At 40.8% G+C, this 25,157-nt stretch overlaps 1 protein-coding gene across 2 annotated transcripts in view; it reads right to left on the reverse strand.

The window, feature by feature from the left end:
• Positions 1-24,175, reverse strand: part of LOC103385166 (nucleolar protein 4) — an 83,436-nt gene extending 59,261 nt beyond the window's left edge. Inside the window, exons 1-2 of one of the 2 annotated variants that reach the window (XM_025058962.1) lie at positions 22,424-24,175; positions 1,209-1,361 (exon numbers count right to left, since the gene is read on the reverse strand). In XM_025058962.1, coding sequence (XP_024914730.1) covers positions 1,209-1,361; positions 22,424-22,858 — 588 coding nt within the window. In that variant the 5' untranslated portion in view covers positions 22,859-24,175. The remainder of the gene's footprint in view (positions 1-1,208; positions 1,362-22,423) is intronic. The other variant, XM_008318955.3, reaches the window with a different exon arrangement.
• Positions 24,176-25,157: the final 982 nt, after the last annotated feature.

The following is a 25,157-nucleotide window of genomic DNA, read 5'->3' on the forward strand; positions in this document are numbered from 1 at the left end:
TCACACAGAATTTGATTTGTTTTATGATTGTTGCTTCTCTATTTTTCCTGTTTTTCATCGAATGTCTTCCAGTTTGATTCAGTGAAGTATTTCAGCCATGTGTACTGCTTCTAACATGTTGAATTTTTTTTTTATTCAACTACTGTGAGTCACTGTTCGTTTCTGAAAACGACACTGACTCATCAGGTTTGCTAACTGACAGGATTTTTAAGTCAGGGAAACGACTGAAATCAGTGTTTCTTTCTCTTTAACATTCCAGCCACAGGCTGCACTTCAGTGTGTAATTGTCTTGACTCGGTGGAACAGACCACATCTGGGGTTTTTTACTACAAGAAAAGGAGAGCAAGCTGTGAGAGAAATCGCACATATGAATTGTAAAAAATATATGTGTGGCTATATTTGAGTCAGGAAAATGTATTAATCATATTTATTCAGAACGGCAGACACAAAGGAAGGCTGGGAAACAGACAGTGTGGGTGGATCGGGTTGTGTGAGTGTGTGTGGCAAATGTTACCTTTTAATTTTTGAAGTGATGTGTCGTTTAATTTAACATAAATTGTACAAGTACGCAGCAGAAGAGTAAAACATAAATCTGAAGAGTACATTTTACAAAAAACTAGATAAAAATAACTTAACCATAAAGCGGGGATTCGTTTCACCTCTTTCGAAGATGGTTTTAATGGAAAGTCGTAAATCTAAAAAGAACCTGCGGTAAGTCAATTTGGCCAACAGAGGGCAGTGTTAGCAACAGAGAGAGCAGAGCAGCGCACGGCCATCAGTACAGGCTTTTTTCTTTTAGCTTTAGAACTAGAATTACTACATGAAACAAATTAAAAGCAGAACTTTGATATAGAACCGTAAATGAACGAGTGAAATGAAATTAAATATGTATGAATTTTAAAAGTAATTCGATATATTATGTCACAAACCTGGCACAAACGTTTTCTCTAGGAGAGTCGTTTCAAAGAACTTTTTTTCAGTTAAAGTCTAAAGTCAATAAATAACAACAGCCAATCAAAACCATTCTAGCAGTACATCAACCTATCAGATGACACTTCTGTCTCTAAGCCGCGAAAAGTCACCACGGGAAGGGAGAAGTGTTGCCCGTGTGTTTTTCAGCTCACATTAATAAAGTTTTACAACAAAAATGGGGGGAAAATACTAAAGAAAAAAATAGACATTTGAAAAAGTAGCAGTGTCGGTCTTACAGCTTTGTAGGTTTTCTTCTGTCCGGCGTGTTTCGGTGCTTTTCCAGGATCGGTGCTGATTTCTACGTGCATGGCGTAGATGATGTCGAAGAAATCCTCCACCACTGCTACACGTTTGAGTGAAGAATCAACACCAGACACGCTGTCGACACACTGAAAACAGACAAAGAAGAATAAACGAGGGTGTTATTCTCTTCTCTTTGTTTTACAGTTGTTTCAAGATAAAAAAATAAAAAAATAAACTGGTTATTGACACACAGTGAGAGGAGACACCTGAGCCACAGGAAGTGAGCAAGAAGAGCCCGGGAAACTACAAGAGAAAACAATCACAGGAGTCATATAATTGTAAATTGAAATTTTTCTTTATTACATAAAACTGCGTGTTAATTATACATTTCTTAACAATAAGCTAAGCTTATTGTATAGAATTTATAAAGTGAAGAACCTGAAAAATACTTTATTGTGACCATTAAAAGACAAAAGAACAATTAAAATGTTCTAAGAAACAGAGATAAAAATGATAAACTGAAAATGTATCTTTTGAACAACAGACAAAGGGATAAATGAACGGTGAGTAATGATAAAATATATGATTACAGCTGGGAGTGACCAGGATGTCAGTGTTAGATATGAATACTATGGATGAATGGAACTTCTTTTACTTCCTGACCTTCTTTTTATTTTACATTACTACAACTTTAACTGTATTATGAATGAACCACCAGGACGTAGTCTTCCTGTTATTCTTGTAGGTATTTGAAGTGTAATAAAAATGTTTCACTGTCTCCAACATGTCACATTCCTCTGATGTTAAATGATGTGAAGCCAATTTATGGTGTACTGTATAATTAACCCTGAATGATTGAGCAGCCAGGAAGAAAGGCTACAACCTGCTGAGTGACTATTAACAAAGATCCCCAAAGGACACACACACACACACACACACACAAGTCACTCTCAGTCCTGGGAATACCGGAAAGACCAGGGATCCTCCCTTATCACCACTAGAGGTGGGAGTGCAACATGTTCTTCTGGTTTGGTGAGGGTGGGAAAGTCAGAGGGCAAAAGAGAGAGAGGAAGAGAGAAGAAGAAGAGCAAGGATTGAACAAATTATTGTAAAGCTGCTGGAACACAGAGGAGGAGGACGAGGCTGAAAAGTCTCGGAGTACATACTAACAGAGATGAGTTAGAAGGTTCCTGTGTGACGACTGAGTGACGGGATCACACACTCAACAACAAGGTCTCTTCATGGATTTATTTTTGGTCCAAAGCTTTCTATGCTCTGGTGACTGTTCTTCTACAGACAGAGAGTCCTCAGTCTTGGGCCTCGGGCCTTATTTTGAGGCACCTACACACTAATGTATTTTCTCTGTAAAGTTACTGCATCATTTTGTTCAATCAATTACAGAGTTATTTTTTCAGAGGTTTTGTCCTGATTGAATGTTCTATAATTTAACCTGTTGAGTTTCTGTGTGGACAGAGTCAGTACAGACAGTACTGTTAGGGTGTCCGCAAAAATGTCTGTGTAAAGAATACCAGTCGGACAGTCTGTGTGTGTGCGCAGGTGTGTGTGTGCGCAGGTGTGTGTGTGTGTGCGCGTGTACTGCTGCAAAGATGTGTTCTCAGCATGGCAACATTTAGCAGATATAGAACATATAATGAAGAGTCAATGAACTAAAGTCTTTAGGTTAGACACACACACACACACACACGGACATAACGAAAAACACACATCTTTAAAAACACATACACACACCATTAGGACACAATCTCTTGACCCATTACCTCTCTCTGACTTTCTCTCCCTCCATCCCCTGTCTCGGGGTGCAGGTAATAGGCGTTGCCATGGTAACAAGCTGCAGCTTATCACAGAGGGGATGTTTTTAATGTGCACCCCTGCTCTTACCTCCCCCTTCCCCCCCTCCCCCGCCCATTCCCAATGCCATTACAGCTACTAGGCCTAGAGCAAGAGCAAGGTGTGAGTGAGGAGAAGAAAGACAGTTGGGAGGATGGTCTCTATCTGCTCCTGCTGATGATGCTGGTAGAGTGGAGGAGAGGAGAGGAGAGGAGAACAACTGCCATGGTGTTATTCACTGTTACCTGCAACAAAGTTCGCTGAATTTCAGCGTCTTCATCTTCATCTGAACATAAGGAATGATAGGACTTGTCCCTAAACTAGGGTTAGATGGTGAAGTTCTAAACATGGACAAAGGTCTACAGGATTTTTTTTTTCCATTTCAAACCAATCACACAGCTTCACTTCTACACCTTCTCTAGTGGACCATAATGTCAAGACTATAAAACAATAGATCTCATCCAGAGGAAAGACAACAATTAACTGTGACACAACCATCCAATCAGGTCCTGGCTGATGACAAACCAAATTCTTAATGCCTGTTCCAGTTGTCACCTACATGCAGCATTAAGTCACATGCACGTCTCCCATTATCCATTCATCCATCCGAACATCCATTCATTCATCCAACCACCCCTCTATCCATCCATCCGTCCAGTCACTTTTTTTTTTTACATTTTACACTTGGCTCTTTTTATACATTTTTTTTATCTTGTTCTATTGTACATTTGGTGTATTGTAGTTTATATAATTTTTTTATTTTGTTCTATTGTACATTTGGTGTATTGTTTTAAATCTAAATTTTTTACACTCAGTATTAATGTAAATTATCATTTTTCAAAAATCTCTTGCATGAGCTGCTGCAACATTTCCTCCAGATTTTTCTCCCGTTGACATGATGTTGTAGAACACTTCTACCAACCAAGTGAGCAGTTCCTTCAGTTTTTCATTTAAAACAGTAAGTACTTGAATTAATTACACACCAACCTTACATTGTGTAGGATGGAAGACTTTGTGGTTGAGTCTTAATGATGTCAATAGGTAAATATATAAGTCATATAACTATTGTTGTTGCAATTTGTGTGACACATGCTCAGTTCATAAAGCCTGAGAGTGTTCAGGTGGATTCTTTTTGTTTATTTTGTTTGGGTGAAACAGAAACTTTCATCTGAGTGAAGCGCCATCATGCAGCAGCTAATTTATTTTCTATTCAATTTCTTTGAATACTAATGGATTCTCCCCCACCACCCCCCCAAAAAAATTGTAGACGGGACCATTGACAGCATACTTTGCATTATTTATAAGTGTTCTTTCATTAGGCTGTGAAGGCAGAGAAGGTCGGCATGTTGTGATGTCCTTGGATGTGGAGCAGACTAACAGTGTGTCAATGGATGATTATCAGATGCTGTATGAAAATGTATGAAAATGTGTGAAAGGGTTAGTGTGACCTGTGGTGCTTTGAGGTTATTGAGGAAAAAAAAAGAGGAAAACTTTTAACTGAATATATTGGACTTTAAAGATTCTTCAGACACAACAGATCCAGAGGTGATGAAGAACAAACCCTGAATATGAAAAACTCCTTTTTACCTTTGCAACACTCAGGTTAAACAGTACAGAGTCAAGGTTGGCAGTTGGTTGTACTGCAGTAAAATGGAGCTTCATCTACCTCTAAGTCAAAGTAAGTCAAATAATGGAACGACCTTCGTCACACGCCGCCACAAATCACCACTGCTCTTCATCAAGTCGATTATGGTTAAAAACCTTTGGTGTTAAATACAATTATGGAAACTGTGCAGCTAGTGCTGTTCCCCAGTATAAAGCTGCTCTGTGACAAACTGACAAGAACACACACACACAAACAAAGTGAAAAAACCAGGCATGTTTTTTTTCCTCCACCGTCTGAATAATGTGTCTGATCATTGGACATAAAACCAACACACAGACACACACTGAGAGAATACACTTCCGTATACAGTACAAGGAAAAAATACATCAAAACTGTACTGTACTGCGATTGAATATTTGTAAATCAAGACACACGCTCAGACACAAATTGATGTGACGGACAAAGATGTGCGTAAGCACACAAACACACACCTGCCCCACTTCTGCTCACTGCAGTTACAGGGCAAATCACTGGCCCAGGACTGTAGTGTATGTGACAGCACACACACGCAGTTATGTGGGCCACGGGCTGAGGGTGGGAGTGTGTCTGTCGATTGGTGTTGAGGGGACACTAGGAGGCAGAGCAGACACACACATACACAGATGCACACGCATGCAGCTATGTGGACTGTGTGTGTGTGTGTGTGTGTGTGTATATTCAGGGGACACTTGAAGGCATAACAGACAGGACAGGACACGACAACATGCTCCAGACACAGACACTGCCTACTAGCCCAGCCAATAATGGCCGGACTGAGGGTCAGTTGCTTGGCTGTCTGCAGGACACACTTGAATGAACACACAAACACAAAGAAATGGTCCCAGACTGAACACACACAGACACACACACATACATGTCCCTCCTGTGTTGCAGCCAGGACCAAGTGTCGTCCAGGTAAACAACGAAAACCTGACTGTTTTCATTACTACTAACAAAGTGTCTAATGAGATGTGTGGCTTTCCTCCCTGGATGGTTGACAAGTGTTTGGAATAATAATAATCCAAAAGCTCTGCTCACTTTCTGTCCACCTCGCTGTGTTAACTATGCAGAACATTTTTATAATCAAAAATTATATTTTATATTTACTTTATACTTAGTTTTATGCTGCATTTTCTAATGTGACAAAAATTTAGGTTTATAGATTTTTTTTGTTTAATACTTAAATACTGCCTCAGGTCCTTGTTTTCATTGAAACCCAAACTAGAGAAGTGTCAGTACTGGTACTTGCTTGTATCTGTTTTTACGCATATATCAAACACTTGTAACTGCACTAGTACCGTAAGTTTTTTTCACCACTAAAAATGAATAGCTTCAGATGATGAGTAATGATAACAAAACAAACAAATAATCTAACATTAAGTTGTAAACTGTAGTATAACATTATTTTTTGGTTTTTTTTGCTCGGTATACGGATCATCATTCTTTAACATTGACCACTTCCTTTGATACTGAGCATCTATCTATATCCTCTGACCTGCTGCACCTTCACATTCCACCATCCACATCTCTCTCTCTCTCTCTGGCTCTCTCTCCCTCACTCACACACACACACACACACATACACTTTCTCTGCTTTTTTTGTGGGCTCGCTCCCTTTGTTCATCTCTCCACTGCATTTTCCAAACGATCCTGTTGCTAGGAAACATACTGGTCCATCCAGTGCGAGCTACCTGCCCCTTGCAGACTCCCCTCTACTCCACCTCCACCGACAGCCACCCTGCTCTTGATCCTCCTCCTCGTCCACTTCAACCAGCGAACACACACGGGAACACCGACACACAATGAAAACTCATTCAGTCCTGCAGCGGTCGACCTTCAGCCACCGGGTCTCAAACACATCATGCACCTGAGGCTGAGTGAATGCACACCAACCAAGGCAGACACAGAGCCGGGAAACAAGCCTGGAGACACACACACACACACACAACCTTCAAATAACAGCAGCGTTTCTACTGCTTGTCGTTAGGATTTGGCAATTCTGAGTGAAAGCTTTACAATACACGTAACATTAGACGTAGGTGAAATAAATGAACTACATTTTTCTTTTGAACTGAAGGCAAACCATTCTTTGTGATGCAAAAAATGTTGGCCAAAAAAGTGAATGCAAAGATTTGTACCATTCCTCATCACGTGGTCTATGACTTTGGTAAAATTGGTAAAAATTTGATTTATTTTTGTAACATTTAGTAGCCCTATCATCGATATCCTCAATAAGAGCATACGTTTACGGTCTTCTGACAGACACACTCAGGGAGGTGGACGTTCTTCTGACAGACACACTCAGGGAGGTGATATCCTGCAGACAAAAACAAACTCAGCCTGTGAGAATTAGAGAATTGATTCTATTAATATGAAGAGATCATGGAAACTGCCCACACACTTGTGGACATTCAGTGTCAAAAGCTCACACTTGTTACGGCCTCTGTCACGACTCCTGCCTCCTCCTGAACTTCTACACTGGCCTTCAGTCCTCAGCCGCCTCCACTACATATGCTCGTGCCTCCTGAATCTCCCCAACAGACTGTCAGTGAACTACAGCAGAAGTTATTTTTGCTCCTGCAATAATAACTGTATAAAAAAGTATTTTATACATTTTAAAAAAAAATCCCTGTTCATTTTCTAACAGACCTAACATTAACATTCAACAAAACCCATTCATGACTAATACATCCAATCAGTCATGTCTGCGTCAGGTTTTTACAGATATCAGGTTTGACATTTTGTCAAAGTTAATTTTTCCGGCTTGATGCGAACAAAACAACGTACTGTCACTCCACTCTTCTACCTAAGGCAGTTATGCAAATTTCAGGAGCAGTTTAAAATTTTTATATCGTGTGAATTTATGTCCTCTGTTCCACCACTGGAAATTCCTTATTTTGTGTCATTTGATATAATATTGTAATATATTATGACAACAATACGTAAGTTTGAAATGCGTGTGAGGCTTTCAAATGGTTTTTCTTTATCTATCTCCAAAATGTGAAGAAATAACAATCATCAAACATAAATGAAAATGTGAAAAAATAACATCAAATCAATCATCAAACATAAAAAAATTTTTTTTTCAACTTCACCCTCGTATTTGCTGCATCTTTCTAGGAGCAGTGAGGTGCCAGGGGACACGTGTACTGCTGTAATGCTTGAATGATAACAAGCCTCCGGTCACCAGGTGGCTGCCTTTCTACAATATTCAATATTTATTCAGTAAATATTAGTATTCATGTGTTTTGATGAGCCATCTCTGTGCTCGACTTCCGCGTCCTCCCACCTGATTATGAGTTTATGTTACCTTTACAACGACAGCGTGCGCTACAGTTATTATTAGGCTGACACCAAAAGTTTGTGAAAGGAGGTTTTTTGTAAAATGTGAACAAACGACCGATACTGTTGTTTGTCTTGTTAGGAGATTCTGTAAATGTCAACCTTCGAAGTAAACACAACCTGAGCCTTTCTTCTTCTTTTGTTTTTTAAGCCAAATAACCTGTTGGATATTTAATTAGCCAATAATGTGACAAACACTCTCCAAACACATCGAAGAGCTAATTACAGGAGAAATGGAAGTAGTAAAGGTCGACAACAGTTTTTGCGTTTCCTAGTCCTGCACTTCTCAAAAGGAGGCTTGTGACACAAAAGTGGGTCACGGGATAATTTTAGTAGATCATGAGGCTGGAACATAGTAACCGCACCAGTGTGGTCCTGTCCTGCAGCAAGGTGTTGACATCTGGTTACAACTTTGGTAGAAAGTACGGGGATATGTAGGAATATTTACTATTTTACCAACTACAAACGACTCTCAGTTCAGGCATGAACTGAAACAGCAGCCAAGTAAAGGAGAAGACCATCCACAGCTGGTTCTACAACCATGTTGTCTGTCCTGTAATTCGCTACAGTCGAGCGGCTTCACGATCATGAAGGTAAACGGCTGAAGTATTTTGACAAAAGCTGGCTCATACACAGATGGACGAGACAGCGGCTGTCAAGACAGTAATTAGACACTAATTTTTCTGTCCATTTCTATCACTGTGAACCTCTCGGCACAGAAAACTAACGTGAGCCAGAACATTGACACGGACGGGTCAGGTTGAGCGACGACTACAGTTCAACTGGAGAGTCAAAATGAATCGTGCTTGGTGTGGTACGAACGTTAATTGACAGAAATAACAAAACTATTGTTTTAATTAGGTTTTTTTTTTCTAACGCAGTATCATGTGGTTTGTTGTTTTCACATTAGCCGACAGCAAGTTAGCTACTGGTGAGTGTGAAAGCTCGACTTCTTTGTTCGTTTCCAGCTTCATGCCACATGTTCAAATAGTAAGAGTGAGTGTATTTCTTACTAATATACAATTATGCAAACATTACGTAAACTGTAAATCTTAGAAGCTAACTATGGAGTGTCGCAACATTGGTGCATCTTTGGATCAGTGATTTGAATAAAGATACATAAAGATTATGATTATTTTTATTTATCTTTATTTTATTCACCAATCCACAGGTTTGTTTGTTATATCGTAAAACTAAATGTAAATGTTAATTTATTTGGACGTCAGTTTGATTATTTATACTGTGTTATAATTAGTGTGACAATGTTGACTAAGTGATTACTATGACGGCCATAGACACACAGCCACAGATGCACAGGAGGACGGAGCTCATTATCCAACAGTGTTGGCAGCGGGACGGAGAGAGAGGGAGAGAGAGAGAGGGAGAGAGAGGGAGAGTGAGCAGTGCTGTGTGAGAAAAATACTCTATTAGGCAGACAGCCAGAAATTAAAGAAGTGATGCTGGGGGGTTGGGGGTGTGTGTTTTTGCAGGGGGGAAGGTATATGAACGAGGGGGGAAAAGTGGAGGAGAAAAGACAGGATAATGAGAATCCAGTCGTCCCACAAGACCATCTTTCCCCTTCCTCCTCCTCTGTATCCCCCTTCAGAGATCATCCTGGTCTGAACCAGCAGGGAAATATGGTGTTCTCTACGTAACAGACAAAAATATTTCACTGATCAGTACCTGTACTGCTGTACCTCATATGCTCAAAGGAGTCAACCCTTCGTTCTCAGGCCAGAAAAATGGCTCAAAAACACTATCAGATCCCTAAATGTTTTTGACAATGTGTTTGTTATTATTTGTTTCTTTCAATAATGTAATTCAGGCTGGTAAATCGACTGATAAATGCTGTGAAACACTGAGCTGAGCAGTGCTGTTAGCATACGAGCTACAATGAATGTTCTGAGGAGAAAAAACATCTGCTAGTTCAAACACAACTTATTTAACAAGTAATAAAAAAAAGAGTGAGTTTGCCAAAGAGGTAGCCTCTGCAGAAGCTAAGCTAACAGAGGCTAAAAAGACAAAATGGCGTGAATGTTTCCACTCAACAGATGAAAAAAAAGAAAAAAAGAAAATCACAATTCCTAGATATATGCTTAATGGACTAATTATTTTAAGATGTGGCTAAATTTACTTTTATTTTTCTGTTTTCTGTTTAGTCCTTGTCTTATTTAATATTTAATTCCAGTAAAGTCATTTAAAGTCATGTAAAATTATTTTTAAAAATATTTTCTTTTTCTCTGGAAAAAAAACTGAAAGTGAAGAATTGTTTTTTTTAATGCAAAGGTTACAGAGATAAAACATTCTTACTTAAAAATGTATATTTTTCTTTGCATTAACCCAGAATACTGAAAATACATTTATAAATGACTGCTTCGACGTGGCTTCATGTATTTCCCATCCTATTAGTTTTTCCTTTATTCACTAGAATCTGACATTTTAACGCGGCGACCTCTCTCCTAATTTAATTAACCTCCTATAACTGACAGCTGCAGACTAATTTCACACACCATTTTCGATATGAGCTGCTTAACCTGATCATAATTCACGCATACGACATGAACCGAAGCTCAGTTCACAGAAGACTGTCATGTGGTTTGAAGTGAAACACCGGTCCTGTGTCTGACTGTGGTGTGGTGTGTCTGACACCTGCTTCACTGCAGCTGGGTTCAGCCCTGACGTGAACGTCCATGTCCTGTGATTCCATCACATGCAGATGAGCTGCGTACAGAGGGAATTCAGATGAACCACAGTCAGAGTCTGTTCAGTTCTCTGTCTGCCTTGAACAAACAATATTGTGTTCTGTAGGTAAACATTTAGAATATTTAGTTTTAGTCTTGGTCTAGACCAGTACTTCTCAAATAGTGGAGCAGGTGCGCGGTGAGGTGCCAGGGGGGCCGTGAGGGGCTTCCAATGGAATATGGCACCCTGGACATAAGTGTACCACTGCTGTAATGCTTGAATGATAACAAGCCTCCAGTCACTAGGTGGCAGCAACTCATACAGTGGTTTGTTAAGATAAAAATAAACACATTATCAGGTTCTCTATGGTCTTTCAATTCGCGGCGTTGTCGGTCGTAGGGGGACGGGGGTGAAAATGTTTCTGTCCTCAATAATGTCTATTGACTTGGGTCATGAAGGTTTGTGACTTTTAAAATATGGGTCCCCAGAAAAAAAGTTTGGGAAACACTGGTCTAAGACAAGACGTTCTGACCAAGTCGACAAAAATCAATGCTGCGAAAAAAGGCAACTCACGTTCAGTTTGGTCAAACTGTCAAACCAGGGGAGATTTTTAAGAGTTACACAGAAATGGCAGCAGGGTTTTCCGAGCCTGCTGAAGCAGCTGTTCATCCTCATGTTGGGATCTGATTTGTAAGCAGACACTGTTGCTGCCAGGACTCTGACAGTTTGAGGATTTTCTGATGATGATTTCTTTGTTTCAGTGAGTCATGAAACACATTACACCCAGAGAATGACTAAACCGTTTAAATCTGTGCAGAGCCACTCACCAGCCTTTCACTACAGACTACATGCTGCTCAGTACGTGTTGGTGATTATCAACAATTAGTAGCAGCGAGGGGGGAAACCATCACACGGCGACACCTGCCTCTGTCACGGCACTTTTTCCCAACGTGATCGTGTTGCGGTAACCTGCGGTTTTCTAACACGTCGCAGCTGAGAGTGAGAATGAGATGGTTTGTAGGTTTTAGGGGCAACAACGTTTCAGTCCCTCCGAGGGCCAGCTCCTCTGTCAGCATCAGAACAATGAGGCCACATGTGAGGATAAATAAACACTAGTTTGTCAAATCAACCAAACATATTCTCTGTTTTCTTCTCTTCTTGCTGCTACGAAAGTATTTTTTCCTGCAGATGCTTTGTTCTAAAACCATCAGACAACGGAGCCCGAAACTTAATTATTATGGATATTCTCTTTTCCAGGCCTCTTCCCAAATAAGCAGCCGAGTAAACCATTTCGGAGATGTTCATAATCGCAGCGGGACAACGGTGACCGACTGGTCTGATTAATTATGTCTGGTGGCTGCATGGTGTTAATATGCCAGTCTGCCTTATAGGTGGGAGAAGGGAGTGATGACAGGGAGGAGAAGGTCAGGGGAGGATGAGGAGTGGGAGGAGGGGGAGGACGAACAGACAGAAGAGGAGGAGGACGACACAGGAGGGACGAAGGTGGAAATTGAAGCCTTGCAGTGTAATTAAGACTGTTGTTAATTTCTTTCCACCCTGACTGTGGCCAGAGGAGCTGCTCACCATGGCAACAGGAGAACACTGAGAGAGAGGAGGACGATGGAGAGCAGTGTAAAAAAAAAAAAAAAAAAAAAACCTCAAAGTGCGTGTGGCAGTGTGTGTGTATGAGTGAGAGATAGAGCGAAAAGAAGAGAGAAATACCATCACTGAACTAAAAACTGCCAGTTTCAGGAGTGCAGTCTGGTCTTTGACCTCTGAACGACTCGTTACCACAGCGTCACGTTGAAAACTTTCATTAAAATACTACAGTACACCTGTAGTAGAACCTTAAATTCCTGGCGTGCAGGTCATATTCTTGGTTGACTCCACTGGTCTGTGGCCCACATCGGATGCTGTGATATGATGTTATGGATTTATTCTTCTGGTGATGGAGGAGAATATTTGTGTGACTACGACTGGCCGGCTGTCTGTGTTTGAATTAAACAGAAGCGAGGAGACGTCTGAGAACATGTGCAGGGTATCAGCTCCACAAGTCAAGGTTGTCACCAGTCTGAAGAGTCCTGATAACAGACACCACAGCCCAGGATCTACTTCATCCACTGCACTTGACTGACAGACTGACAATGACTGACAATGACTGACAATATGAGAACGACAGAAGGGGACATTGATTCATTTTAGTGTTCAACTCCTGCTGTAAAAAACATGATAGTGATTCAGAATAAAAATCATAGTATGATGATGAAACACTAACAATATCTTATCTAGGGCCTTTGGTTCATCCTGTCGATTAATCATGATTAATAATCCAAATGATGGAATGATTAACATGGAAAAATGCAGAAATGTAGTCGATGGTTTTTCGTCAGTACTGTACATCTTGATGACAGCTTTGAGAACACGTTGAGTGTATCTTTCAACCCATTACTTCTTCTACAGTCCTTTACTATCAATTTGACAGTTGTGTCAGTCGGTTTGTCAACCGTCGAAAAATGATTCCACGACTGATATAAAAAGTTTTGTCCAATGTACAATTTCAAATTGTCATTTTAGTTTTTGTGATGTTTTGATTGTATCTGTTTACCGAGGTTTCTTTTAATAATTGTGATTGGGTTCATGGCGTTCGCCGAACAAAGAGCTCGGTCTGTGTGTGTGTGTGTGTGTCTGTCATCAGTTTAAAGACACATTAACAGTATCTCTGATTGGTTTAAAAAATGAATCAACGTGATGAATGGATTTATTTTGATGTTATCCAAACTTCACTGCATTTCAACGCATTCACTGTAGGATTATTTACATTTTACCATAAGGAACTGGAAAATGATTCCACGACTGATATAAAAAGTTTTGTCCAATGTACAATTTCAAATTGTCATTTTAGTTTTTGTGATGTTTTGATTGTATCTGTTTACCGAGGTTTCTTTTAATAATTGTGATTGGGTTCATGGCGTTCGCCGAACAAAGAGCTCGGTCTGTGTGTGTGTGTGTGTGTGCAGAGCAGACACCGAGCTGTTTCTCCTGCTAAATCTCTGAAGGCATGGCAACCATCTAAATTCAGCTTCGTGATCTTTAGAAGTGCTCACAGAACTTAGTCACATTTGGCTTTTTTACCAAAACTAATTAAAAGACGGACACTTTCCTCCCTCTGTGGGAACTTTTGGTCCTTTTTTTAGCGCTGGAGTTGGAGTCAAACACAGCAGTGTGAGCAGGTGTCAGACACATGAACAGGCTGCTTTAATAAGGCGGTTCAATCAGAGCGGCTGCAGCATCTGTTCGTCGTACAGTGTGTTCGTGTCACACTAGTATTTTAAAAATAGAAGACAATACAAGACAGGGAGCTGATTTGATTTGATCTGCACAGATTAATTAAAACGTTTTTTTTTAACAGCTTCAAGTTGAAATAAAACACGTGGAGAAATAATCACCAGTAATGGTCTCCAGCCGTCGGTGGGTCTCGAACACACCGTGCACAGGAGCCGTTTGAAGGGAGTTTTTTCCACTTTTTTCTCAAGTCGCAAGTTATGTTATGTGTGTGTGTGTGTGTGTAAGCACCTGTGTCAGTAACAGACAGCAAACACACACACACAGAGTGAGAAAAACTGGAGGAAGGAAGAAGGGAGACAAAAACAGCCGCTAACAGTAGACAGAGAACTGTAGGGTGAGAAAATGACCGTCTCCTGTGAAGGGAGTAAAAGTTGGATGTACTGAAATAACATACATAACAATACGGAGGCGACGTGTGAAGCAGACGAACACGAACACTTCATAACGAGCAAGGCTCTGCCACAGAAGCAGCTTCTATTGTCACTCCTCTGCACAGGTGTCACACAGACGAGGTGTGGACGAGATGTGGTTTTGTACCAGTACCAGAGCAGTAGCTACTCTAGAACAGGGGTGTCAAATATAAAGCCTGTGGGCCAAAATCGGCCCACTATGAGGTTCAATACAGCCCACTTGTTGAATTAAAGTTAAAAGAAAATTAATAAACACAATGTTTGTGATGTTTTGTCAATGAAACCTCATTAAATAATAATAATATTTTCTAATAAACTTACTTTTTTGCATGAAAACAAAAAAAACAAAACATGGACTTATTTTTATTCATAGGTAATTATGCTATGATTGTACTGTGATCTACACAGGCTGTATGTGGCCCCTGAACCAAGTGAGTTTGACACCCCTGCTGTAGAAAATAAGAAAGAATAGAATATTAAAAAAAACTGATTTTTATTAGCCCTCTGTTCTCTGTTGAATATAACAGGACAAATATGATTTTTTTTTTGGTTTTTGTTATCCTTTGAAAAACGAAATTTAGCATTGATTTTGTTCATAAGATAATTCATCCAACTACAAAAGAAAAAATCCAAGAAGCCATTTCATTTTCTGCTGTGGACGGGGCAGTTTCACCACAGATGCTGTTCTGAAATCTCTATTGTAGTTTGTCCGCTGGTTCACCCAAGATCTGCCCCTGATATAACCTCTGGTGCGCACATACACACACACAGGTCAGGGTGGACGAGGGAGTAAGAGAAGCTCCTCCCCCCTGACCTCCACCCCCCCATACACACCCACAGGGTCCCACCAATTTCTGTCAAATTAAGGTTTTTATAATGACAGAATAAGAGACTCTTTGACATTGCAGAGACCATTGAGACCTAATAAAGGGGGCTGCCCCAATTAAGCTGCTGCTCCTTCAACAGACACATGCACTGCTGCTGCCGCAGATGTACAGGACAGCACTCTTATCTACAGAGACAAAGGGAAAGACAGAGAGAGAGAGAGAAAGGAGAGAGGATTCATTCATCCATCTGTTTACCTAAACATACCATTTCCCACAGCGGGGCTGATAACAGCGCAGACAAGCCGGCTTTATTGGAGTCATTTCCATGTCAGCACTGCTCCATCAGAGTCTCGCTGACCCAGGACTGCAGTCCTCATCTGTTCACATCGCCGGTTTCTGCTGACCCATTTGAGCTTTGTTTTGGTGGAGATAAACTAATCATAAAAAGGGAGGAGGGGAGCATTATGAGCAGTAATTTAGGGGATCTGCATAATGATGGCTTTGGCAGAGTGAGAACAGTGTAGGAGGAGCAGCAGACTGGTTCGAACTTAGTGTTTACTGAGGCGGCCGCGCCGAGCGCACGTGTCACATTCAAAGCAAAGCTTTTTGACCACAGTTCCAGACGACGGCCAGTGGAGAGGGAGAAGCAGTCGTTACAGTACATCTATGTGACACCAGTGTCTACGTACCAACTATTATTAGACCCCAGAGATACTCACTCATTTCCTTTTTTCAACTAGGAACTAAGACAATGGAAACTGCACTACTAACTCTGACAGCGACCAAATAAGGATTAAGTTGAACAAACACACTGTTTAGCTCACTATATACTGCTACGATTGTAAAATAATCCCATTAGATTATGAGATAAAGCAGATAGAATTTGATTGGTTAAATTGGGCAGAGGGTGGGGTTGTATACAAAGGCTGCTTTTGGCTATTGCAGGTTCAGTGTAAGGAAAAAATTAAAGCAATATATTTATACATATATACAGATATGTTTATATATAAATATATCTATACATATATACAAATATATGTCTATATGTGTGTACATATATACATATACGCATATACATGTATATATACATATAACTATATGTATATGTATGTATATATGTACACACATATATACATATATTCATATATGTTTATATATAAATATATATACATATATATGGATATATGTATGTATATGTACACATATACATCTATATGCATATATATACATATACATACATATATTTATATATATGTATTCTGAGAATTATCTCAGAAAAATACTGTGTCCAATTAACCCAGTCCATTGTTTAATGCATGACAGAGTTAAATAAAGATATTACTGAACAAATACGTCAAACCAAAGGGTTAGGAGGTTGTGATAAAACAGACACAGACCAATTAATGCAGAAAGGGTGTTAAAAAAAAACCTCTGCAGCAGTTCTGTCTCACTGTACCTCATTAATATTTCATGTCAACCTCTGATTAGCCCCATTACTTCTGATTAACAGCAGGCTGTTGCATTTCTGACCATTTTTCTGATTTAATCGGAGTTGTCTGCGTTGAGTTAGTGACAGTCTATTAATAAAATGGTCCAAACCACAGTGACCAGTTTAGATCGTCACCTCTTCTAACACACACACACACACACATCTGTGCAACTATCTGTGATGTCATTAGCCAAACTGAAACTTCTGTGTGACATCATGCAGTAGTTTCACTCAGTATATTAAAAGCCAGGCTACAGTTTTGACTGTAACCCTGAACAAAATCCTGGTTTACATGACAAGTACCAGGTATTTTGGTGAGTAATATATTTCACACCTCTGGTATGATGTATTCTACAGTGTTGGGCCAAAGAGACTGAGCAGTGAGACTGTGGTCCGCTCACACTGACACAGAACTCTGAATGATTTATATGTTTATCACAAGCCTTCAACTGGTGGGCCACAGGGTGCCCCTCCCCCACCCAAAAAAGAAACCAGGCTCAGAAGTGCATATGAAGATATTAAGAGATATAGAAATGAGAGGCTCTCGCTCTCTCTGCCTCTGTCTAAACAGACGTCTTCAGATACTGAACAGACTCAACAGACCTGCTGCTGCTGCTGCTGTTGCTGCTGCTGCTCCCGGGACTGAGAGGCACTGAGTCTGAGTGGGGAAGAGAGAGAGATTGACTCCAGATAAACTTGGCTGCAGGATTCCACGGCTTGTGCTTCACAACTGATGTTAATCTGAATATGAAATGAAACGATACGGGACGGCTGGAAAATTAGCCCACGGTCGCCATGCCAACCATCAGCTGAAGCCCCCTCTCACTCGCCACGGAAATTACACATCGCAACAACCTGTCTGCATCAGCACTCCAACGGAGCGACTCAAGCCTCGCACTGCAAACAGAGAGACCACTCAGCCGAGCTCTCCACAGATCTGCTTCCCAAATCCATTTGGAACCACAGACGCTGCAGAAAGATCGGAGACATGGGCTTCACACTGAGAACCACCCGCCCCTTATTTTCCTTCTCAGTCATATCTCTGTCTTCTTTAGCAACACTACGCTAGGCTGTCAACAAGTGCTTCCTGTTTGGAAAACACCAGCAGTCACTCAATGAATCCAGCATTAAATTGTCTTAAAAACACAGCGTGATGTCTGGGACGGTGCATTTGGTTGTTGTTGGAGGAGAGGAAGAGGCAGACACGGATCAGAAAGTGGGCAAAATAAGAAAAGGAAGTTGGAAAATGTACTTCAGAAAACGAATAATGAAGAGGCAGTGGTTGAAATTTAAAGACATTTAAAATCTGTAAACGTGGCACGATACCCAGTCGACGGCCATGTCTGAGAAGACAGAAGAGAAAATGGGATTCAACCTCAGGGGGCCAATAATGTAGAACATAAAGAAAAGTATAAAATATAAAACAATATGGTCAAATTCAACACTGCTTAGTTACATATTTTATATCTTTTTAAAATCTATCTTTTATTGTTTTAAATGCCAAGATGGTCAATAACAATGACTAGGTCAAAGGGCACCTCCTCATTTACAGTATGTGTGGTTATTAGGCCGAAGTTGTGAACTTCTGATTCATCACAAGATCAACAACCTGTGTCATAAGAGTAGTTGAACTATGGGGAAATACATTTTGGGCGACAGGTCCAGGTGCAACACGTCACACTCGCCCACATCCTCAAACCACACAAACACAACAGCAGCAGTTGTCCTGTCATGGGACCAGTCCTGCAGACAGCTGACTAGACAAACCGTTCAGTGCATATGGGCCTCTTCTGTCTTGTCAGACGGAAAAATACACACAAACTGATGCAGGACATAAACACTGAGCCACAGCTGTGCTACGTTTACAACGGTGTCGCCAGAAAACTCTGAAATTTCAATCAATTCATAAAAAGTATGAAGAAGTATTAAGTGTAAAGAAGCAGCTTCTAGAAACAATGGGTGTAGTGGTTACATAAACATGATTATCAACATCTAGGTCCCGGGCTAGTAGAGGTTCATGAGTCGTTTGGTACTGGACAAAAAAATTTAATATAATTTTGTTTCCAGTTTGATGATAATGGGTGTGAAAAAGGTTTTATTTTGAAAAACCTTGACTGTATTTCTTCATTGTAAGACACTTGTCTTGGTCATATGTCCCCCGCAAATGTGCAGTGCACAATCTAGTAAAAATGGTTAAAAACCAGACTTCTTTAATAATTCACTGTAGCGACCCCTGAAGGCAGCAAGAAGAGTGGCAGGCAAAAGAAAAAGTATTTCTCTTTTTGGTGCTTAGATGCAAAGTTATTGTCTATATGGAACACTGCCAGGTAAAAAAGAAAATACTGGGTGAAGTTGCACACGTCTAGGAAGTGAACAGTGGTCAGTGGATCACGACTGACCTCTTCAGGTTTATGTCCTTTTATTTGTGTACATAGGGACAATATGACTCGGTAACTGTGCCATAAACGTCGACTCTGATGCTGTAGCTGCAGGAAGTACAAGACTGTGTTTGACAATACAACACATCTGAGTTTACATAAGGTTCATGGGTGTTTGGATCTCACACACGTCACATCCTTCGATGCTCACCACAAAAACATTAGAAGGAGGTGCAGCACTCACGCAGCAAAAGAAACAGAAGTATTTATCGTGAGTTCAGAGGATCATTTAATAGTTATATCTACTGCACATTTATTTATATTTTTTCCACATCGGTTTTATATAGATTTCCCAGATTATCTAGAAAAAATGTTTCATATTATGATTTTTGTTGTTATTAGGGCTGTAAGAAATTATCGATACACTGAAATATCGCAATATTTTATTTCACAATATCCTAGCACTGTATTCCAGCACTGTATTGATTTTTTAAATTAACAATTAACATGCAAATATTCATGGCTTCGGTTAATTTATCTCTGCTTTTCTTTCTTCTCTAGCGATTACAAATGTAGATCCCTCTGCTCCGTTTAGTAACCTGATGTCAAACATGTTACAGCATTTTGTCTTTACTAACTGCTGACAGTTTTCTTACAATTAAATGGTTTAAAATAAATCAATACATCGTCAAGCCTATAGCAGTATATCGCAATATATCGTATCACTCTCCCTGTATCGTGATACTTATCGTATTGCCAGATTCTTGCCAATAAATTATATCTTTAGGTTTACTATGCACTCTGAGAGTTGCGCTAATTAAACATTTCATGCAAGTGTACTTTTAAGAAAACACTGATACGACTTTGACAACACTGTGAATTTCCTGACATTCCGTAACGTGAAATAACGGTGCAAATTATCTGAATTTTGAGTTGTGGTTTTGAAGCCATTTGAAGCCATTTTAAAGCCATTAGCCCCTGTCTAATTATAGGGACAGGTTGTGTTAGAAGTGGTTTTATGATGTAGTGACAGAGAAAAACCCACTGCACTGACTTTGCCTCTGAGTGTTTAGGTGATTAAGGGAACCTGTCCTGGGCCTGAGATCCTCACTGCCACATGGAGGAACAGTTTTCAGACTCTTTAAAAAGGCTCACGTCATAAACTCCACATCTGAGCAAGACTGCGATATCTTAAAGCGTGTATTAAATGTCTTTTCACACTTCTGCTTCAATCCTACAAGTCAAAAACCAAGTTTGTTTTTTGTTCATTTTGCTAGCTTGGGGGTATTCAATTTAGCGGTAATGTATTATGTGTTAGCGGCCGGAGCAGAACTTTTAAGAAGGTAGCGGATGTAGGTGAGAGATGTGACCGAGGCAATCATCTTGACATGGATCAAGTGTGAGTCATAGACAGATGCGGCGGAGAGAATCCGGTCATTTTTCAAAATAATAATAATGTAAGTTATGCATTCTTTCTGTGCGGTACCAATAGACCCTCGGACCAGTGCCGGTCCCCGACCCAAGGGTTGGGGACCACTGGTTTAATTCACCAGTGGGACTGTGCTTTCACTCCTAGAATAATTGACTCATGGGATTTCGATTGTCCACAGCTCTGATTCTCCAGCCTCAGTGGCAACAAAGGAATACATGAATATTTCCTTCATCTTCACAGTGACAACGCTGGCAACAGCTCAGTCTACTGGCCATAAAAGGAATGAACTCAACAGCAAACCCAGGCCTGGAAATCTTGTGAGTCAAAGTGAATGCAGGGATAAATAAAAATGGAGGTTTTAAAGACATTTTTCAGATGGAAACTTCTCATCAAATCTACTCAGGGAGTATATTTATATCAAAAACATGACGACCTAACCTTCCCATGTCTTACATCAACAACCTGAATACAGCCCAGGTTCATACTCTCTGTACTCAGTTATATCCCATCAATTTCTGGTCACAGCTAAGAGTACATAGACACTGAAGGGTCCAAATACAGGACAAAAAGTGTTGGATTTAAAAAAAGAGAGAGCGAGAAAGAGAGTTTCCTTGACTTTTTAAATGGCATTTATTCAATAGCAAAGTAGTTTGTTTGTTTTTTTCAAACCACACCGAGTGTCTCGGTGGCAGCGCTGTACCTCAGTGCCCTCAGATTGTCATCATTTACTTTCCTTTGCCATTGAACATGTCTAACCTTGAGTCATACTTTATAAGACAGGGTCACGGTGTCTTTTTCTTGGTAAATAATACAGCAGGCAGAGCAGAACTGAACCCAATCATTCTTCACAAATCAGGACTTGATATCACTTTAATCCAGGGCCGAGCCAATTACCCAGGGGGCAGAGCTTTGAATATTGTAGAATAAAGTGAGGATAAACAGAGAGAGTTCTGTTTCCTGATACACAGTACTACATGAACGACCAAGACCTTATTTGCTAATTCAACCTAAATATAACTATGTGGTTTGGTGGTATTGGATTGATTTGGTTTGTTTTCACATTAGTGAGCTCACAGCTAAAGTCGCTTGATTAACGTCGGTATCATAAGCCCTTCTATGGAGACAGAGTATAGAATGGATTTTTAACTTTAAGTAGATGATATGGCTAGGTGTCGTACAAATACGAGTATCCATATCAGGTCCAATACTTCATTTAAATACTAGCAAAGGTCATGCATTAGCACCACAGTTTAAGTACACGTTGTTTACAGGTGAGCAGGAAACTGTGTGAAAAGTTCTGCTCGCTTTCTGGTCAGTCGCCTGTGTTAATTTAAAAAAATTATAATTTTCTCATTGTTACTATTAATTATTTTTATTTTATCCCTAGATTATTTTTTACCTTTTAGATTACTTTTCGAGTTGTTTTTCTTTCTTTCTTTTTTTGTCTCTTTTTAAGATGGAGCCAATATGACATCACTGAGAGTAACTGACTTAAAAGATGTTCATGTTCCTTTTAATGATCTGGAAAATAAAATGATTAATTGAGTAATCGCTCATGAAAATAATCGACTACATTGCTAATTGATTCGGTTTAAATCTGTTTACTTAACTAAGACTGAAAACAAATAAACACACATTCAGGTCTGAGCTGAAACAGGTGGTTGATGCAGAACACGGTCAGAGAAAGTTGTACTGCTGCAGGCCACACACACACACACACACACACACACACACACACGTAGGCAAATAAGGGGAGCCCAGCAGAGGACGTTAGAATCGGTCACAGAGTAAAACAGGAAGGTGAACTAACCGTCGCCTTGATGGGGACATAGAGCACCGGTCTGTCCGGGGAGCTGCTCTTGCCGTCGGCCATAGTCCTGATCTGGAAACCCTTCGACTTGACCCAGAATTTAAATTTGGCGTTGGAGTGGCTGTTGCTCTTTTCGTGCAGGAACATCCCGTTGCTGTGCTCCTCGTCCCCGGCGAGCAGCGTCTGCAGGATTTTGTTGTATTTGCGCCGGGTCACGGTCTTGGTCTTCCCGGAGTCTCCGTACGTCCTCAGGCACCAGTCCTGAAATTCACCGAACATCTCTGCCACCACCGCCTCGGACGCCGCTGGTGGAGCCGCGCTGCCACAGCTGCTGGGACTCCGGCTGCTCTGCTGGTGGTTGGTGCTGGTGGTGCTGGTGGTGGAGGTGGAAGTGGCCACCTTGTCCGACACACTGCTGCTCCTTTTCGTTGTCATTTTCAAATAACGAACAGTTTTGTTTGAACGGGTCAGGCCTGCACGCTGTGTCCGTTCAAATTAGGCTAAATTCGACCAACGGTGGCGAAGCCTTTACATGTAGTACAAAAAATAAAAAATAAATCAAGGAAATACCCCTGAAGGTCCCGCTTAGCACGAAAACAGAATAAAGTCCGGAAATTTAATTTCCACAATGAAACCAAACATAACCTCGCAACAAAGTCCCAAATTAGCCGTTTGTCTCCCTCCTCCTCCTCCTCCTCCTCCTTCTCAACTCTCTGCTGTTACGCACCAATGGAAATCTGCGCCGAAAAGAGGAAAAGAAAAGCGCACACTGGGATGCCCTGAGCACCGAGTGGAACTCCACACCCGCCGCCGCTTGGTCGTAATTTCAGGAGGTGGGACTGGAAGGTGGGAGCAGGTTAGGGTCGGACCGGGGCCGGTGCAGCTGTGGAGCGGCGTGTCCTCCTCAGACACACCTGTTAGCAGCGTGGCTCCGTGGGCCTGTCCCGTGGGTGATGTCTGTCACCGCCTCTCTACTCCTCTGCTACCACATCCTCTTCCTTCTCTGAGGGAGAACGGACAAGGGGAGATATGAGGTGGTGGAGGAGAACGGGGGAAGTCCTCTTGTCAAGCTCCCGTCAAAGGAGCGCTCGTTTTACACATGAAAAATGACACCGTTTTTGGCATAATTGTCCGTTTGTTAATTAACAAGATTCACGCGTGTCGTTTTATTTATTTTTTTAATTTTCTTTCTCTGTCCGCTTCCTTCCTCTTCCCCTCCTTCACCTCCTCCTCCTCCTCCTCGGGGCTGATGGGACGCACCGGACACCTGTTTGAATCCTGTTCCTGTTCTGTGCCTCCTGACGGTGGCGCACTCAGAGTGCAGCGCTGCGACTCGTTTTCTTTCTTCCCCCCAAATATAAACAGTCTACGCGTCACAGTCCAACAGCAGCAGCAGCTACTGCAGTCCTGGGCTTCAGAAACGCACATATATCATGTCACACCAATGACTGTCCCGAGGCAGAGGGACGTGCACGCCGCAGCTCCGCTCTCCAAAGCAGGAAGTGTCCGAAATGATTGTGAAACGACGTGAACACGCGCTGCTGCTGCTGCTGGTGCTGCTGGTGCTGACACACACGTCAACAAAGAGGCTGGAAGGTACTACGGCAGGGTCTTCAACGATTTTCAGACCAAGCCTCCGGCCCCCAAACTGACGGAGCCGGGTCTCCCTTTGTAACAAAAATGTGTTTTATATCAACCTGGGTCTAATATCCTGTATGGACAGTATGTCTCTTCTCCTGTAGCTTTGCAGTTAAAACTAAGCTTTAAAAAACAAACAAAAATGTTTTTTTCAAACTCGTGCAAAATATAGCCAGTAGGTGGCCGTGCAATTTATAAACAGTTGTCAACTGACACGTTGCCATTGTCGACAATAAATCGTATTTCGTAAATTAATCATATAATATCGAAATCGTATATTAATAGTTTATTTATTCTATTATTTATAACAGGTGTGGACATTTTTCTTTAAAAAAATGACTCCGCTGCAGTACCTCCATGGAACCCATAGGGCCTACAAACCCCCTGTTGAAGACATCTGGACTGGAGTGTTGCCTTTCAGATCTATTACTTACAAAACATACCATGTTAAACCCATAGGGCCCCTCTGGACTGGAGTGTTGCCTTTCAAATCTATTACTTACAAAACATACCATGTTTTTAATAATTCCCCAAGTAGAAAACATTTTTTAAATTTATTCCCAGGTTTATCCCAAATGTGTTTGTTTTTTATTTTTTTATTTTTTTTACAAGGCTTGATATTTTTAACATTGCATCCTATAAATGTGGGATTGACTAGGAATCTAAAGCTGATTTTACTTTGTCACAAATCTATTCCAAAAAAAAAAAGCCATAAGGTTGATGATGAATTAAAGATACATTAAGCCTTGTTAGATCAGAGCATCCCAGTGCACACAGACTAAGGATAAGGGAGCAGACACCAACCACTGTGGACACAACGCTCGTCAAACACAGCGTTGTCCAGGTAGTGATGAGGAGCAGCGGTTCTCATCATGTTCCTCCTCGAGCGCCACACTGCTACAGTTTAGCCCCCGGCTCACTGTGGCTTTGACAGCCTCTAATTAGAATCTGCAGCATGGGACGTAATGAGATGCAAATTATGAAGTCATTGTTTTTGACCATGTGTCTCCAAGTCGTATTCTTTCTGCAGCAGTCAGAGGTTTAATCATATGAATTAATATGAATTCAGCTCAGTTAAAGTCCAGAGCTAATTTAT

The sequence above is a fragment of the Cynoglossus semilaevis genome, chromosome 10, assembly GCF_000523025.1.
Source record: "Cynoglossus semilaevis isolate Cse_v1.0 chromosome 10, Cse_v1.0, whole genome shotgun sequence".
NCBI classification, from domain to species: domain Eukaryota; kingdom Metazoa; phylum Chordata; class Actinopteri; order Pleuronectiformes; family Cynoglossidae; genus Cynoglossus; species Cynoglossus semilaevis.